The 19,217-nt window shown below is 42.8% G+C and overlaps 1 protein-coding gene across 3 annotated transcripts in view; it reads left to right on the plus strand.

Moving 5' to 3' along the window:
- WNK2 (WNK lysine deficient protein kinase 2) overlaps positions 1–19,217 on the plus strand; it is a 186,157-nt gene that overhangs the window by 104,520 nt on the left and 62,420 nt on the right. For all 3 annotated transcript variants that reach the window (XM_084633208.1, XM_084633207.1, XM_084633206.1), the window contains exons 10-14: positions 113–265; positions 5,382–5,573; positions 7,270–7,809; positions 13,441–13,746; positions 17,969–18,018. In XM_084633208.1, the coding sequence (XP_084489334.1) occupies positions 113–265; positions 5,382–5,573; positions 7,270–7,809; positions 13,441–13,746; positions 17,969–18,018 (1,241 nt within the window). The remainder of the gene's footprint in view (positions 1–112; positions 266–5,381; positions 5,574–7,269; positions 7,810–13,440; positions 13,747–17,968; positions 18,019–19,217) is intronic.

A 19,217-nucleotide genomic window follows, 5' to 3' on the forward strand; every position in this document is an offset into this window, starting at 1 on the left:
TCTTTCCTTGTTTTGAATTAAATATTTAGTAGCAAGCATGTTCTTAAAAATCGGTTGTAGACAACTTTTTATTGATGTTTCTTCTAAAGTAATTTATTTTCCTTTCCTCCAGCCTGGACTAACCGTGGTTCAGGCTCCGCCTGCTGTTATCTCTCAGCGACCGCAGCATTACCAAGAGCCAGCAATGACATTCCCAGTCACACAGCCAACCACAGTTGCTTCATTGCAGATGGGGCAATCTCAGCCTGTTTTAGCCAGCCAGCAGGTGAGAAGCTAAACTATCTGACCCCATCTGTTGCCTTTCTTTTCTTCTGAATGGTCTTTTTGCTAGCAAAATCACTGTCCGACCTTAGTTCGAGGACTTCTAAGAGATCAGGTCTGCTTATTGAATAGAACTACTGTACTGAGAACCTGTTAAACCACCATTTAAATGCATTAGTTAGTTTTGAAACCTTGCTTTTGAACATAAGTCGTAATATTCAGAAGTTACATTCATGAATATTATACATCAGAGTTTCCACTTTCTTTCCCTGGCTCATCAGTGACTTAGTGGTTGGGTGCTTTTCAGAGTAGACAGAACTTTGACATAAACTCTTTATCCGCAGTAGTGGAGAGAATCCCAGTTTAATATCTGCTCTTAAATCACACAGTAGTTTGGCTTGCTAACTAGAAAAGTTGATCACTCTTCCTTGATGCTGGTGGCTCTCAACCTTTTCATCATTGCAACCCCATGTTGCTCAGAGCAAATGATCCCGAGCCCCATTTTCACATGTGCTAGAGATAATATTCGCATTAATGAAATACTGTAGAAAACATATGCAATTATAACTGCCTTTCTGTGAATATAGTTCATTGAGGTAGATGAGCTTGTCCTCGTCCTCTTCACCTCCTTACCGGGAGGCCCTGAGGCAATTGGTGGTTGCTATCTATCTCCCCTATTCTCTCCTCCCAGGCAGCTGTGGGCTGGCTGAGCACTAGCAGAAGGGTTGTTGGGCAGAGGAAGAGACACAGTCTGTGTCAGCAACCCAGTAGGCCCCTGTAGTCTGGCAGGGTCACTGATGGGGAAACTTTGCTCAGCCTCTGCAGCCTTGCTCGCTGTGGGAGACTTGACCTGGAGCTGAAATAGGCACACAGGAACCCTGAGGGAAAGCCCAGGCAGCCATTTGTATTATATGATTTTCAGGACAGCAAATAAATAAATAAAAATAGTTTGACTCAGTCGGAGAGTCCTAGCCCCATAGTTTGAGACCCTGGCATATCCTGTTGTACAGTTTCTCTACCACCATGTATTAACATGCTGGGTGCTCTGATACCTGCTTTAGTACCTACAGGGGGATGCAGGTCTGAGCAAAGCATAACTTATAAAAAAGCTAAGTGAGGGAGCAACTTTGTTTTCATTTTATTGTTAGCACTTGAGATGTGCATGACTCGCTAATAAATTAATATTGGAAAAACAAACTTTTGTCTATTCTAAACTGCGCTCAGATCCTCAGGGGGATTTTGGAGCATCTTTTCCAAGGGAGCATGAGGGTCAGAGGCCCACCTCGAATTTAGGAATAATTATATAATTTTTTAAAAACATAGTACAGTGTGTTCTTGATCCACCAAGTAACACTCTTCTAAATGAAGAATCTGGCTGTCTCTAGACAGTCTCCAAAATGCTGATTCCTCCAATGTCTGTCTAGGACAGGGATCGGCAACCTTTGGCATGCGGCCCATTAGGGAAATCCGCTGGTGGGCCAGGACGGTTTGTTTACCTGCAGTGTCGGCGGGTTCGGCCGATGGCAGCTCCCACTGGCCATGGTTCGCCGTTCCAGGCCAATGGGGGCTGTGGGAAGCGGCATGGGCCGAGGGATATGCTGACCACTGCTTCCCGGAGCCCCCATTGGCCTGGAACAGCGAACCACAGCTAGTGGGAGCTACGATCGGTCAAACCTGTGGACGCTGCAGGTAAACAAACTGTCCCAGCCTGCCAGCGGATTTCCCTGACAGGGAAAAGGTTGCCAAAGGTTGCCGATCTCTGGAGTAGGATGCTCAAATAATTCTCTGAAATTTCATGCATAGTAAAGGTATTTACAAAGCATCTATTGTATGCTGGAAAATTGAGAGTCACAAATTCTTGATTGCTTGGACAAGAATCCCGTACTAACTGGTAGTAAAAAGTGTATCTCAGGCCAACAAAAATGTCATAAAGACCTGTCCCCGTTCTGTGTTTCTACCAAAAACTCGGCTTCTGTGAACACAAGCTATGGTTTAAATGGGCTGAGGAGTGTTTATGCTCTCTGTGCACAGGGCAGAGGAATGTACTGCCTTACTGACAGATGTCTTCTTGTTTCACCAGCTCCCTCACACCATTTAGGCTGTCAAAATATGCCGTATTTCTAATACTAGCATTGTTGGCATAGATGAATGCTTATTTTTCTCTTGAACTTAGAGCTATCAAGATCTCAAAATCTCTTTAGTCTTAGTAATATTCAGTGCTGGAATAGCTCAAGTTTTGTTACTGGATGAAGTATTGTCTTCTTTCTGAAAGCACTCTCATAGAAACAGCATAATTTGATCTTCCTGTTTATAACCTATGGTATCTTGAACTATTGTATCGTATCCCTTTTTTCTAATAGGCAAAATATTCTCATGTTCTCTCATTCAGCCAGAAATGTTACTGCCTCTTGGACAGAACTGGGAAAAGCTCCAGTTGCAGGAGTGTGTGTATTGGCCACATGGGCTTTCTGCTGACACATCAGAATTTGCAGATTTTTTCAGATTCATTTGCAGATTCATTTTTACAGTGTAAATATTTGTAAATCACAAATAATAAAGTGAGCACTGTACACTTGGTATTTTGTGTTGTGATTGAAATCAATGAATTTGAAAATGTAGAAAAACATCCAACATTTTTAAAACGTCAATTGGTATTCTATTGTATAACAGTGCGATTAAATTTTTTGAGTTAATCGCATGAGTTAACTGCGATTAATTGACAGCCCTAATATATTTGAAAATGTAGAAAACATCCAAAAATATTTAAATAAATGGTATTCTATTGTTTAACAGTGTGATTAATCACGATTAATTGAGATTAATTTTTTTAATCGCTTGACAGCCCTACTTGTTACGTTGAGACTTGCTGAGTAACCTGCGCCACCAGATGCAAGTAGCCAAACACACACCTGTTTACAATGTTTGGAAGCCACAAAGCTGCTTCAGTCTTAAATGTGTCTAGATGGGCAAGCCCACTTGATTCCTTAATCCGTTTTATCCCTGTTCTTGTGTTTATATATTTTAAAAAAGGAAATAAGGGTTCTTGTTGAAGCATTCTATCTCTGAAAACACTCAAGATCAAACAGTGCGGAGCTGTCATTCGTCAGAAGCAGCAAAGATGAAAAGCAATGCTTACATTTCCCTATTCATTTATTTTTATCTTTACAGTTTTAACATCAAGCATATTTATCTCTTAAATTACATCCAGCATTCACTGAGACCCCTGAAGCAGGACAGATGGTTAGAGGTGAAAACGTACTTATTAAGTCAGCCATGGAACAGTGATCTCATTCTAATCAAATTTTCAGTAGTGTGGCAGGCCAATGTAGCCTCCCCTGTGCCTGTGAACCCGGAGCTTGGTTTCCAGGGCTGTCACTATAGAATCTCTTGCGAGATCCAAAATCGCTTACTGGTAGGAGTACAGTAATGTTAGATTTGTGCCAGTCTGTTTGCTCACCAGCTGCTCTCCAATTGAATAAAATGGTAATTGCGTAAAACTTAATGAAAGGAACTAGGCAGAGTTCAGCTGAACTGAGAGAGGTCCAATGCTCAATTGTCTTATACTGTGAATGTTTACAAAATTAGGTTCTAATTTAGAAATTGTCACTTTTCATATATGCTGTAATGTAAACTTGCAGCAAAAAAGCAGGGCGGGGCAAGAGGCATTTTGTATCGGAAGATGGTGTAATTGTCTATTTCCTCTATCCAAATAAAAGTTCTAAAACTGTTGTCACAACAACTAAACTTTCAACTCACACCTTGTTGTCAACTGTCTGTAGTGGGCCACACTCTTACCACTTCAAAAGTTATTTCTCCTCCCTTGGTATGCTGCTGTTAATTGATTTATCTCCTTAGACTGATTTAACACTTGGTAAAGCAACCCACATCCTTTCATGTATTTATCCCTGCTCCTGTATCTTTTACTTCATACATCTGATGAAGTGGATTCTAGTCCACGAAAGCTTGTGCCCAAATAAATTGGTTAGTCTCTAAGGTGCCACAAGGACTCCTGGTTTTTTTGCTGTTACAGACTAACACAGCTACCACTGAAACTCTAGAGTGTGGTTCATGCAGGCGAGAGTTGAGATCATTCATAAAATGAGTTATGACTTGGCAAAAGCTTCCCTGCATGTTGAAAACAGGATTACAAAACAAAAAATTAAACAAAAAGCTTTGTTTTGCCCTTCCATGATTTAAAACATTCTCAAAGGATCTTTTAAAGTGCTGCTTTTTATATAAGAAGTCAGGCTTTACTTTCCCCTCTTGGCAAGGTTACTGGAGAATGCAAATTGTGATTGATTTGAGCTTTTTGCTATCTCACCTCCTGACCAACAGAGAAGGGGTGCTGAATATTCACTTATAATCAATTGGAATCCCATTCACTTCATTTGGAAGCAGGGAGAGAGCCAGCTCTGGTCACATACTCTTGACATCACTGTTCAATTCTGAGAAGTGTCTTTATATATCACAAAAAGCATAAACGTGGGGAGGGGGTCGTCTTTGCTTTGTAGTTCACCTTTTCAGATATTACAGGGTTAAGGGGTGGTCAGTGTAAGACGAGTTTCTTATGCTATCAGTTCCCTAGCCTTTGTGTACATTCAGATCTGCCAGGGTGGAGGGAACTATTCTTAGAATCTGGCTTTTGTAGCTTTATTTCAATAAGAACGGTGTATTCCTTGATCAGCCAGAGAGTACAATTTGCAGTACATTTGAATGTCTAGGCTTTTTTATAGAGTGAATTTTTGAATGACAATATTGCCTTGGTTTGCTCTACATATAGGAATATTTGGGGTCCATAGCTGGAAGATTTTGCAGGGCTGGCTAGAAAATAGAGGTTCTTTTGTCCTTTACTTAGCTTTAAAGAGCCAGCATGATTTATTAAAAATATCCTCTCCAAACAGTGCTCATCTATCTTTTGTGGTAATATAGGTTTTATTTAAATAAGACTTCAATCTAGGCTCTTGTACAATGTTTGAACTGGAAGTGTCAGTCTTTTTTACCAGTGCTGCTCAATATGAGTGACAGTTCTGTGTTGAGCATACAGCTTTAATTGTGAAGAAAACAAGACTGGTGTCCGGTGAACTGATTCTTTCTTAATATGCCATTTTTTTTTTCTCTAGCAGCAATCCATGCCACAGCAAGCTCCTCTGCAGCAGGTTCTAGCCAGCCAGCCAGTTTGTCCATTGCAGCCCGCCGTCCATCTGCTGCCCCAATATCAAACCCAGACTTCTCAGGTGGCAGCTACCAGTACACAGCTAACACCGTTACAGATTTCCACTGTGCAGCAACTTCCTCAGGTCCCACCCTCCCAGGTAAAGTGTTTTGAGAATTCAGTGGTGCGTTAAATCATTTTAAAGGCACGTTTGTTCAAGTAATATTTTCTAGCCAGTCAGTGATCAGTGTCATGTGCCCTGAAGTTTTCACCTGGCTACTGGCAATGCTCACCAGTGTAATTTAGTTCATGAGAATGTAACTATTAAATGCTCTCTGGATTGTTTTCATTAATTTTTGTTTTTGGTGAACTAAAAAATGATCCTGTTCGAATAATCCTGGGTTTTGCCTAGTTAATCTTGTTAATGCTAGTCACTTGAATTGCAATAACTGTAATTCTGCATTTTTTTTCCCCTTCATGGTGGACCCCCTTCCCCATCACAGGCTTAAGAGCATGAACAATTGCCCACTTTAATGTTCTTGAGCTCTTCTCTTCACCTTCCACCCCACCACCTTCCCCCCTCCATCTCCTTTTCCAGATCTCTGGCCCCTTTCCATTAGCAGTAGCCAAGATGGAACCTATTCTTTGGCCTGCAGTAGTAAAGCTCTTATTAGCATCATTTGGTAGGTTGGCTGTCGAGGGTTTTTAAAGATGTGAAGCAGCTTAAACGAAGGGGAAAGAGCAAGCTGCTTCTGTGATGTATTCCTCTTCTAAAGTCTCCACTGACTCCCACTATCTGCTTTGGTAAAGAAAATTCTCAACGTCTGCTTCTAAAAAATTGTCCAACTGCAAAATAAAACCTTTTCACTTCCAAAAGCCAAGAATCTGCCTAAATGTCCTCTGAAGATTAAAAGTGCATTTACAGTCAAAAAAATTTCTAGTAACTTAAACAATATATTGCTGCTACTTGTTATATTATTTTAGCATGGCTATCAGGTTATCTATAAAATTACTGAAGTATCCAGTTTTTACACGTCTGGATTTTTATGCAAGATAAAGTGTTCTTTAGTAAAAGAGTGTATTGTGATCCACTTTTGCAGTCAGCACTGCCATTGACTTCATGAGAACTTACCCTGCAATTCCTTTGTGCATGTATTAAAAAGGAAACTATGAGATTACAGGAATTTAAATGCACGCCCTGAACCTGTAAATACCTATGCATAGAGTTGTACATATGCCTGTGAACAGGGGGACTGGTCACGTATTTCCATACTTGCAGGAGCAGGACCTTAGTGTATAAGATCCCTGTTGGCACGTCAGAAGGCCTCGAGGCATGTTCTGTTTTCGGCATTCGAGGGAAATGTTAAACAGCAGATTGGCAAAGTAGGGTCATTTTAGTCTGTCATGTCATTGGGAGTTTGTGTGTCTAAAAACTGTTCCCACAAATTTTTCTATCCTGCCCAGTTGCAGTATGAATTATTAAAATTGTCTCAACTCATTTTGCATGCACAGTGGTTACTTTTTGACGCCTCTACCTAGTATGATTTTTAATTTGTTTCAGAATCAGAGTAATGATTATTTATTATTAGGTTGCTGTATGGCTGCCTACTAGTTTTGGAAACCGTTGTGAATTCTTTGGCCTCAAAAATGGCCAGAAACTTTAAAATTCTCCTTTTGTATTCAGTAAATCGATTTCTCCAAGTGTTGCTATTTATGAAACTCTGGAAATGGAAGGAAGTGACTAATAAATAGACATAATTAGCATGGCACCAATGAGTTAATAGATGGCAGATGAAACTAATTTGTATCATCAATTTAAAACATTTGCAATTTATGTGATATTATATTTTTTTCAGATTCCTCAGCTTCCTGTCATTCCTGCAGTTACTCCTCTGGCAGGGCTTGACAATCTTCCTCCAAGCCTCTCTGATTTACCTGCTGCAAATGCACCCCCCATACCTGCTCCTTCCCAGTATTTCACTCCAGCTGTGATTATACCAAGCCTTCCCATGAATCCTGCTCTGCCTCTGGCATCCAATCCCCCGGCCCTGTCCAGGCAGGCAGTCAACCTTCCTCATACTACCGTGGCTTCTTCGGTCTTGCCCTGCCAAACAATAGTGCCAAATATGTCGGCTGCTACGGTACCATTACTTGCTGTGGCTCCACCGGGAGGGTCAGCTTTGCCAACACATCACGCAATATCCCATCTCTCCCAGCAACAGATGTACCAGCCTACCTTCCAGCAGATCATTCAGAGTGACGCTCCCTCACCCCATCACGCTCAGAACATGCAAGCAGTTTCGCAGCAGCAGCTGCCTCCGCTTCCTCAGTCACTGCAGCCAAGCATAATTCATCCTTCAGAACAGACTGTGTCCGCGTCTGGAGTTGGTAACCAGGTAACCCTTTTGACACTGGACTGTATCAGTACTAACAGTATTAGATCTTGTGCCTTGTTCCATTATAAGCATGCAGGTGGGGTTTCTGCTCCTTGCACTTCAGGTGTTTTACTCGTGCATATTGGTGTCAGCACAGTAATGCAGGGTTAGGAGTAGTAATCAATTTCACGGTCGTAGGATTTTAAAAACCACAGATTTCATGATTTCAGCTGTTTACGTCTGAAATTTCACAGTGTTGTAATTGTCGGGGTCCTGACCCAAAAAGTAGTAGTGGGGGGGGGGAGGGTCGCAAGGCTATTGTAGGGATGTTTGCGGTACGGCTACCCTTACTAATGCACTGCAGCTGGTGGCGGTGCTGCCTTCCAAGCTGGGCAGCTGGAGAGCGGCGGCTGTTGCCTGGGAGCCCAGCTCCGAAGGCAGAGCTGCCGCCAGCAGCGGTGCAGAAGTGAGGATGGCCTGGTATGGTGGTGCCACCCGTACTTCCGCGCTGCCGCCTGCAGAGCTGAGCCCTCGGTCAGCAGCCGCCGCTCTCTGGCCGCCCAGCTCGGAAGGCAGCAGTGCAGAAGTAAGGGTGGCATGGTACCATATTGCCACCCTTAGTTCTGCGCCGCTGTGGGCGATGCGCAGCCTTCAGAGCCGGGTGCCTGGCCAACAGCTGCCGCTCTCCTGCCACCCAGCTCTGAAGTCGGCACAGAAATAAGGGTGGTAATACCACAACCTCCCGAAAATAACTTTGTGACCCCCCCCCCGCAACTCCCTTTTGGGTCAGGACCCCCAATTTGAGAAATGTTGCTCTCCCTTCCCATGAAATCTGTATAGCCATGACACATTTTTCATGGCTGTGAATTTGGTAGGGCCCTAAGTATGAGGTAGCTATTGGTTGGACTAGGATTAAGCAGTTGAATTTGTTGCGCGAAGTCTTGACCCAGTGTAGTGTACTTTATATAATCGTCTAATGGATTTGTAGAAGGAAGGTTAGGATCACTTCTTGAGCACCCTGTTCCTTCTCTCCTTGTCCTAGCTGGAAGAAAAAATGGCCACACCAAAAGGATGATCATCCTGATTTCAGTTACAAGGGAGAAAAGCAGTCCATAACGGCCAGATATAAAGGGATACTATACCACTGATTTTAATATCCATAGTACAGTACATGCATGATCCTGTGTGAACTGTCGATATGTACGCATGTTGGAATATGGACATACTGTGTCAGTTCTATTGATGTAGAACTGTTTATAAGTAGTGGGTTTTTAAACTGAAGGGAAATGATTGCTGGAGAATACTTCTGAAAGGCTGCTTGGAGGATATCTACAAAAAAGAAATAAATACCAGCTGCAGGTCCTTTTTGTTAAAACCAATGAAGCATAAAATAGGACTTCTAATATTAGCACCATTTGCAAGATAAGTGGCTCATGAGTTACTAATGAGTCTGCAAATGATACCGTTGTCACCTTTATAATGTGACAACATAAAGTACAATACAGCAAGACCCAAGCAGGAGATAGTAGGAGGGGTCAAATCTGTTAAGAATGGCTTACTTCAAAAATGAAGGTTGAAGAAGAAAGTGTTTTATTACATCTGTTTACATGTGAATGGCATGTGGATTGAAATTCATAACATCCCGTTTCAGTCTACTGTACCATGGTATCTCCAGTTTACTGCATCGTATCTAAATTTCTGTCTTCAGCCATATATTTGGTACTGACATATTGTTTGTGAAGAATTCTAGCTCGTTTTGGGCCTGATACAATTTGTTGAACTAATCAATGGTAATATTTCCATTGGCTTCAAAGAGCGTTGAATCTGGCCTTTTATGCATAGTATGCATGGCAAACACCATGAACTGCTATTCCCGCTTGTGACACAAAGGCATCATTTACCTGACACATCTGTGGTAGAGTCCTGAAATAGTTCAGTAGGACAAATAATAGCTAATTCAAATGAAATAGAAGACTAAACCTAGGCCAGAGAATATTCAGAAGCACATTGTTCTGTCTTTAAAGTACTTTTAAGGGAGAGGTATTTCTAGGAATAACTAAGCGTCCAATATGGTCACTGTCTCACTGATGTTGATGGCTAATATTTGTTTGCTCGCTATCTCCTGGGTCAAACATATGATTTCAAAATTATTCTGCCATAATTTACTGTACAGTTTTAAGTGACTACCTCTGCACTAAAGCAACCTGCTACTCCCTTCCAGCAACACACACCAAACTGTTATCCAGATAACCTCCATGATAGACTCCTCTGTAAACACATTCCGTGATATAAGGATGCTGTGCCTTCATTTCTATCTGCATATTAAATTAGATTAACTGTTACCATTCAAGAAAGAGCCATGGATATTTCTCTGGGGGAAAAAAAACGTTCTGTGTGCAACGGCAGTCAAAAAAGAGAACAAAATCCTAGGGATCATTAGCTAAGGGATAGGTAATAAAATAAAAAAATATCATAATGCCACTATATAAGTCATGGCATGCCCACAACTTGAATGTTGCATGAAGCTCTGGTCACACCATCTCAAAAAAAAAACAAAAAACGTTAGAATTGGGAAAGGTACAGGGATGGGTAATAAAAATGATTCGAGGGTATGGAACAGCTTCCATATGCAGAGAGATTAAACAGATTGGAACTGTTCAGGTTAGAAAAGAGTTAAATAAGGGGAGAATGATAGATATCAATAAATTCATGAATGATGTGGAAAAAGTGAATAGGAAGTGTTATTTACCCTGTACAAAAACTAAGGGTCACCTGGTGAAATCCGTAGGCAGCAGATTTAAAACAAACAAAAGGAAGTGATGCTTCAAACACTGCACACTCAACCTGTGGAGCTCCCATTGAGACTGATCCCTGAAGGACTGGTGCACCTTTTGGAAATGCGGTCAGGAGCCCTTTTGGGTTCAGTCTACACCCAAGGCTTTCAAGACATCCAGAGAGATGCTTAACCTGTTGGTGCCCACTTCCCCTGCTGGTTCGGAATCTCGCCCGGTATGGGGATTGGAAGCGCGTCGTCACTGCTCCAGCCCCAAAGCACCGGTGGCTTCTACAGCTACTCTCTCCAGAGTTCCATCTAGAAGGAAACCAGCGATGATCTTGCCAGCTCCCCCATCTCCAGACTCTGAGCTGGTCTCCCTGGTCCCAACCGGGTCAGCTCCACCATGGTCTGAGGAAGCAGACTCCCCATCAGACTGTGAGGCAAGATGCCTGTCCACCATGGTACCAGCCACAGTCTCAGCACTCTAAAGACCAATGGCTTGCACATATCTGGGTCCCGCTTCCATATCAGTGGCCCTTTTGGACCCCGTGGGTCTTCTCTTCACGTTCTAGAGCCTCTCTTCTCGCCCTTCTGCATTGGCTAGGCACTGGGAGCTTCTACAGCAAGGTCACTGTCTTCCTTCCCAGGGACCAGGACTGGTATTGTGCTGCGGGAACGACATGGTCAGGACTCTCCTGTGGAGGAATTAGAGGAGGGACCTCCTCAACAACGTTTAGCCTCTTCTTCACTGCCTAAGGAGGCAATAGTGACTGAGTCCCACCCCACCCCGATGATTTCAGAGCTCATCAAGACTTGTTGAAGAGGGGGCTGCAGCTCTGGATATCCCACCAGAAGAGGTACAGGAGAAAGATCACCCAGCCTGGTGGACATTTTGGCCTCTGCAGTACCTACTAGGGTAGCTCTCCTTATTAATGAGGCTATCCTGGAACCTGTCAAGGTTTTATGGCAAACCCCATCTTTCCTGCCTCCCACTGCTAAAACGGGGGGACCGAAGATACTATGTGCCATCACCGGGATTTGAGCACTTCTATAACCACCTTCTTCTAGGCTCCCTGGTAGTCGTTGCTGCTGACAAAAGAGAGAGACGAGGACACCAGGTTTCTACCCCAAAAGAGAAGAAGCAAAAAAGCTAGCCCTGTTTAGCAGGAAGCCTCATTCCACAGTAGGGTTACACCTTGGGGTTGTGAACCAGCAGGCTCTGCTGGGTCACTACAGTTTCAGCAGAGTGGATAATATCCTGAAGTTCAAAGACAAGCTTCCTGATCGGTCAAATCAGGAGTTCACTGCTATGGTGGAGGGCAAATCATTTACCAAAACAGCGTTGCAGGTGAGCCTGGATGCAGCAGACTCTGTGGCTCGAGCTATGGCTTCTGCCATCACTGCGTGGCATTCATCTTGGCTGCAGTCATCAAGTCTTCCCCCCAGAGGTGCAACAGACTTTTTGAGACCTCCCATTTGAAGGCCCCTCACACTTTTTCCAATAAAATAGATGAGATTAAAGATCCAAGGGTGACCCTTCAATCTCTGAGGATTTATACACCGGCAGTTAAAACCAAACAGTTCCGCCCACAGCAGTCCCAATGGTTTCAGCCCTTCTTGCTGCATGCCGAGGACCTGTCCAAAACGAGGAGCAGAAATGAATGAACAGAACGGGGCAATTATCAAGTGATCCAAGGCATTAATTAAAATATTGAATAGTATCAAACCCAGAACTGACCCCTGGGTGACCAGATGTCCCGACTTTATAGGGACAGTCCAGATTTTTGGGTCTTTTTCTTATATAGGCTCCTATTACACCCCATTGCCCCCGTCCCGATTTTTCACATTTGCTGTCTGGTCACCCTAGCAGGACCCCACTAGATACGCCCTCCCAGTTTGACAGCGAACCATTGATTACTAGTCTGAGTATGGTTTTACAACTAGTTGTACAGTCATCTTCAAGTAACTTCATCTAGACCACATTTCCTTCGTTTGCTTACGAGAATGTCATTGGGACTGTGACAAAAGCTTCACTAAAATCAAGATATATCACATGTACTGCTTCCCACCACATCCACTGGGCCAGTAATCCTGTCAAAGAAGGAAATTAGGTTCTTAAGCATGGTTTCTTTTTGACAAATATATGCTGGCTAGTCCTTATAATCCCATTATTCTCCACATGCTTACACATTGATTGTTTAATAATTTGTTCCAGTATCTTTCCAGGTATTGAAGTTAGACTGACAGTCTATAATTCCCCTCGTCCTCTTTGTTCCCCTTTTTCAAACAGGTAGTATGTTTGCCTTCTCTAGTCTTTTGGGACATCCCCATCCTCCAGGTGTTCTCAAAGATAATTGCTAACAGTTTTGAGGTTGCTTCAGCTAGCTCCTTAAGTACCCTCGGATGAATGTCATCAGACCCTGCCAACTTGAATATTGTTTACTCTGTTAAGTATTGTCATCTTTTTCTCCATGTACATGCCCTAGGCTTATGGAAATAGAGCCAAGTGTTCAAGGAAATGGGATATAAACAGGGTTTTGAAATCATAAGCAGGATCCAGCCTAGTTTTGCATGATTCCTACAAATATCATTAAGAAATATCACATGTAGTACATAAATGCTCAGACATGCATGCTCTTTGTTGTACCTTCAGAAATTATATACGTAGCAGCCTCTGATTTTATTTTAACTCTGATTATTTTGAAAACAAGTCTTTATGGTTCTCTTCTTTCCATGTCCCATAAACAAAAAACATAGAGATGTTCTCAGCGTAGGTTTAATTAATTAGCAAAAACAACTTTTGCATTTTGACTTGAATGAGTCATGAACACCCTAAACAGAGGGGTTTTTAATAGGTCTCTATTGTATTACAACAGATCATTGGACATCCTCCATATGGTTTGAAAATTGGAACCCAGATGCCTGTAATACCAATGCAGCATTCAATAGTTATGCCATCGCCTTTGCAGTTGCAACCTGAAATATTGCCTCCCTGCCTCGGGCCAGAAAGTCTTTCACAACTTCATGGCAACCTTACTGCAGCTAGTGCAACAGTGCCCATAGATCATTGTCTGCCTGTTCAGCCTACTGGTCTTCTGCAGCTTCAACCAGATCTTTCCCAGCCTCTGGGGCAGCAGGCTCCATGTTCTGCCATCCAGTCGGTTACAGAGTCAACTCAAGAGGTAGAACACTTTTTCCTAAACGATTTACCATGCTTGCCACTAATCTCCTTTATAGATATAAAATTGTTTCACAAGAGCCATTATCTAAGCTCACTCTGTGGAGCCCCTTATCTTAGACTATATTTTATTGGCTGAACCATCATCTTAGCAACTATTTCATATATAGCTGGAGATTATATATTATACCACTCTGACACCTATATTATACTTGTTAACCTGGGAAATGTCTCGTTAACATCATTTATTGGAGTAATAAGACACCTGGACAACTCAGCTCTCAAGTACTCCCTTCATCCTCAGTTGAACGGGTATGCAAAGATAGTTTTGAAATTGGTATGGAAATTACACTTCTAGATCATTAGGTCATCGCCCATGGGCTAGTGCAGGAATGTTCCGTACAGTGCCATCCAGTGTGTTGTCCAGTCTTGTTTTAAATGTCTCATCAATGGGGCTTCCACCACTTGCCTTGAGAAACTATTCCATAATCTAATATCTCATGGTCTAAAAGTTATTCATTATGTTCAGCCTAAGTCTTTTTTCCCCCATCCCGTTACTGTTTAGTGTAATATCTTTCTGTACTGCCCTGAATTTCACTCCATTCCTGATGGTTTAGATTCTTCAAAAATTGGTAAATATTTATCATATTTGGTAAAAAAAAAAAAAAAAATTACCAAAAATGTCCCTTCTTAGCAGTCATGTAGCAAAGTTACCTTTTGCTCTCTTGGTCTTTCTTTGTAACACAATTACTTTTTCCTTCCTGGTAATCACTACTTTGGCTTTTCTTTGAATGACCTCACTCAGTTGTTTAACTTTGAGGCTTGACAAAGTTTTATAGAGGTATATTGCCTTCCCTTCAGTGTTGTAATGCATATTATTATGCAAAGCAAAGTTGCATTGGCTTTTTGGCTGTTATATCAGATTGCAAACCAATATCTGACTTACTGTCCACTCCCAACCTGAAATCTCCCTCAGCACCATTGCTTTCCAGGTTTTTGTCCTGCATGGAGCATTTCTGGTTTGGAGGATCTCTTCCCCTGAAGCAATGGCTTTCACCTTTCCAGGTTCAATCTCTCTTTCTGCCCATGCTTCTAAGCTCTTTAGCTGTCAGTTTGTATTTTCCTCTCTGGTATATGCAGCTTCTTCCCAGTTTGGCACTGAACAGTCTGTGAATTTCATTAAGGTACAGTTAAGCCCCTTTTCCAGATCATCAGTGCAGATGTTAAATAAGACTGAATGTACAGCCAAACTTTATGGCACCGCTCTGGAGACCACCGCCCATTTTGATAAATTTCCATTGCCCCTTCAAGCAGTGGAAGACCTTAAGGATTTGATGTGTTTTTTGTTAGAGAAATTAGCAACATGGAGACTTGTGGTATTTTCTCCAACCCAGTGCTTTCACACAAGTCCTGGATCTCAAACATTGGCAGCAAAATCAGCAAATCTGTGCACATGGGAATTTCACCTGCTAAAAACCCATCTGAAATCCCAGCTGTATCCAACACCTCTCAGATTCTGGGTGTTTCTCCTCCTGCCCACTCTGGGTCCTGCATATACCCAGCACCAGAACCATTATAGACAATGCTGCTACACCTGCCGTGTCTGTTGGGGGGGTTCTATACCACTCTGGGAGCTATGAAATATGGATGTGATGTGTATTGCTGTAGCGTAATGTGATGTGAAGTACAAGCTTCTCTGAGAGAACTGAAATGGCAACGAGAGGCCCCTGAGGCATAAGGATATCTCTTTACTTTTTTATCATGTCCTTGGAAACCCCCATCCACTATTTCCCCAACTCCATTCACACACAGTAGCTCTGGATAAACTCCCTGTTCCCATTCTCATTTCATGGGATCAGCTCCCTTGGCCCTCCATTCCCCATGTGATGGAGAAGAGCGGTTTGGAGGCAAGATTTGCACATAGATTCTTGAGGCTTGGAGACCCAATTGAGTGACTGTAAAGGACCCCAGATTTGCTTGAACCCTCCCTGCCCTGTACTGTCCCCTGGGAAATCCCCATCCTAAAGCCATACCTGCCCTTATCATGTGTCTCTACTTTTCTCCGTGCAGGGCACAGGTTTGTTCACGTGAGCCTGTGTGCTGGCCCTTGTTGTCCATCTGCAATGCAAGACAAAGGAACTCCTCATTTAGGTTGAACGATAATCATTGTCCACTGGAGCTGGATTGTTTGTGAGTCCCCATCCACATAAAGGTCAAATTGATCCAAGTACCCCTTGATGACTGTGCTGATGTCAGATACTGTGAAATACGTTTGTGACAGTTTTCTTAGGTATAACCTTTTATAAGGAGAGTTTCATATCAGACTCGTATATTGTAATTCAAAACAATTCATTTCATTATCATTTTGCCATAACACTGCTCTCTGGTGTTATCTTTTGTTTGAATCCATGTGACAGCACTCAAATCCCTGGCCATTTTGATTTGATCAGGCAACTAAGATTTTGTAAAACACTTGATCAAGTGCATTACTAAAATCTAAATATGTTGTGTCTGTGATCTCATTGTTTATTCATTTTGTAATTCTGTTGAGAAAACAGTCAGGTTTGGTACAACTGGCTTATAGAGCCATGAGCAATAGCCAACATGAGCTTGGTATCCTTTAGAGGCTTACAGATTTTAACTTTGCTATGCAGATTCTCGTTCCATTAGAGGGCAGTCATAAAGGATTCAGGGAACTTTGGATATGTCTACACTGAGTCCAAGCCCCTTTCTGTCCACACACACATCAGTCTGACTCAGGTCAGCAAGCACTCATGACCTGGATCATAGGACCCTGTGAAGGAGGTGGATCAGAGCCCAAGTCCTGCTGTGACTTGTATCCACGCCCTATCATTTTGCAGTATGGACGCAGACCCAAGTCAGAAAGTCTGCATAGTGATCCGGGGCTGGAGCACCCACGGGGGGAAATTGGTGGGTGCTCTGCACCCACCAGCAGCTCCCCACCCCGACCCAGCTCACCTCCCCTCCACTGAGCGCGCCACGTCCCCACTTCTCCCCTTAGCTCCCAGCGCTTGCCGCCGCAAAACAGCTGTTTCACGCGGCAAGCGCTGGGAGGAAGGGGGAACGCAGCACACTCAGCAGGAGGTGGGGCTGGGGTGGGGATTTGGGGAAGGAGTCCAATAGGGGCAAGGAGGGGGCGGGGCAGGGGCGGAGTGGGGGCAGGTGGGGTCGAGTGCCCACCGGCGCCGGGAAAAGTTGGCACCTCTGTGTGCGGGCATACCCTTAGAGTCATGGAGTTTAAGCTGAAAGGGACAGCTGGATCATCTGGTTTGACTTGGTTCCTGAACATGTGGCTACACTAGGATTTTTGGTTAGTGTCTTGCTGTTGCTGCCACCAGTTTATCTCCATTGGTGGGAGTGCCAGAGGGCTCCAGCAACCACTGGTGCTTTAAGCATCATCTCTTCTAACTCTGCTCAGACTAGGCCTACACCACCTCACATGTAGAGCCCTGGAGACTGGTGGCAGGGTGTCTTTACTAGTGCTGCCACTGTGAAGCTGAACCAGTGATAGCAAGAGTGGGGAACTGTTTTTAAAGGAAAATCTATCTGTTGTGGAGCCGGCAGAAGAGGGTGGTAGGCAGCCCAGTATGTCAGTGTTTTTCTCCTTTCTTCCAAATTCATCATGCGCTTTCAAACATAAGCAAAACATACTGGAAATACTAAACATTGCTGCTGTATGCATTTTTTTTTTTCTGTAGGATACTGCAAAAAAATAACAAGGTTAGGCCAAAAATTTAGATCCATTTAAATAAGATCAGGTAGGTAATGACGTGGATCCCAAATATACTAACACTGTTCGATTGCCGTGAGCTCTTTTTAAACTGCTGATTTATGTAAGATCTTCTCTGTTTTCTGCTCTTCTGCTGCCGAGTGAGCAATGGGAGAACTAAATTATTAACAAACTCTATTCCAAAAGTGGGCTTTAACAAACAGCCACGTGTGTACGAACAGCCATATTGGCTTGTGCTCCAAAAGAAATGCTAGCGACAAAAGCAACAATTTAGTGGCATTCCAAGTTCTGAGAATGAGTTAAACAAAATGGTGTGGGATTAAAATCTTATTTTCAGAAAATATCCTTCTAAATGCCCCAAAACTGTTCTACCAAAAATCTTGATCTACAAAGTGTCATGTTTCTTCATATGCAAATACAATATATCAAATGTTGCCTGATGTCTCTATTTAAATTACTTCTTTTTATATTTTAGGAGCATGCAATACTGGAAAAACAGCAGACGCTAGCACTGAGCTGTGAAAGGTATTCTTACAATCTCTCTAGCATTGAACATATTTTATTTCTGGAAGCTTTTTCTTTCTCCCCCTTCACAAGCCTGAGCCTGAATTTCTGTCTTTTGTAATGGGGTGGAGCAGGGTGTAGAGTGGGAGTGTTAGGTTAGTAGCACATGGACAGATTGGAGATAGTAAGTGATAGGTTTGGGGAAAGTAACAAGTTGCATACATGAAGTTTAGCTATTTGGGTTGGTCTATCTTATGTGAATAGACCGTAAGTTCCTTGGAGCAGGGACTCTGTCTTAGGCCTGGTCTACACACAACTGTGGTGCTATTTAACGATTTTGGTTAGGTGTATGATTTTTTTTTTCTGTCAAAGTAGGTAAAGTGGCACAGTCCCTAGTGTGGGTGCAGTTATACTGGTATAAAGGTGCCTTACACCACTGGAGGTTATTCCCGTTTCCACCCAGCAAGAGCTAATACCAGTATTAGGCACCTCTATGTTAATATAACTGCAATCATTCTAGTGGGTGGACTATCCTGCTTTTAACTATACCAGTATAGCAAAAATTGTATTAATTTAATGTATAGACCAAGCCAGCTCTGTCTTTAGCATGGTTAGCACAATACAGGTTGGAGCCTTAAGGTACTACCATAATTCTACTGTATTTGGCTGACTGCCTTAATTCATGTTTTAATGTCCAATCTTTTATGTCTGAGCCTGAGGGAGGACCCAAACTCGTGGGGGTAACGTTTATCTTTACCTTCAAGCTATTATATTTTAACCAGAACAAATTTTCTAGATAAAGGGAAGCCTGCCCTGTGTATTCAGAGTTGAACATTTCCCTTTGCCCCCATTTCTACCTCACCAAAAAGCGAGGCTGACACAAGTAAATACAGGCCGAGAGCCTTAGAACTGCTTCTCACTTGCAAGGAGTATTCTGCTTTACAGGCTGAATGCCATTGTAAAAACCATGACAGCTCTAGGGAAGGAAAATAAACTCAGTCTTCCCTTCATGCAGGCAAAGTAGCGTTTTTAAGGCTTCAGGACACTAACTCTGTGTCTGGTGTTTCTGTGGCGTGCTCAATTCTTTTTTGTGTTTCATGGAAGGTGGAATTTACCTTTTCCAGGTTCCAGTAACTTTCAGACCTATAATTCTTGGGTATAATTGAATTAGGCAAAGTGAGTTCACTCATCCCTAGTGAATATGCTATCCTACAGTCTCT

This window comes from Lepidochelys olivacea (genome assembly GCF_965140295.1).
Source record: "Lepidochelys olivacea isolate rLepOli2 genome assembly, chromosome: 7".
Lineage (NCBI taxonomy): Eukaryota > Metazoa > Chordata > Testudines > Cheloniidae > Lepidochelys > Lepidochelys olivacea.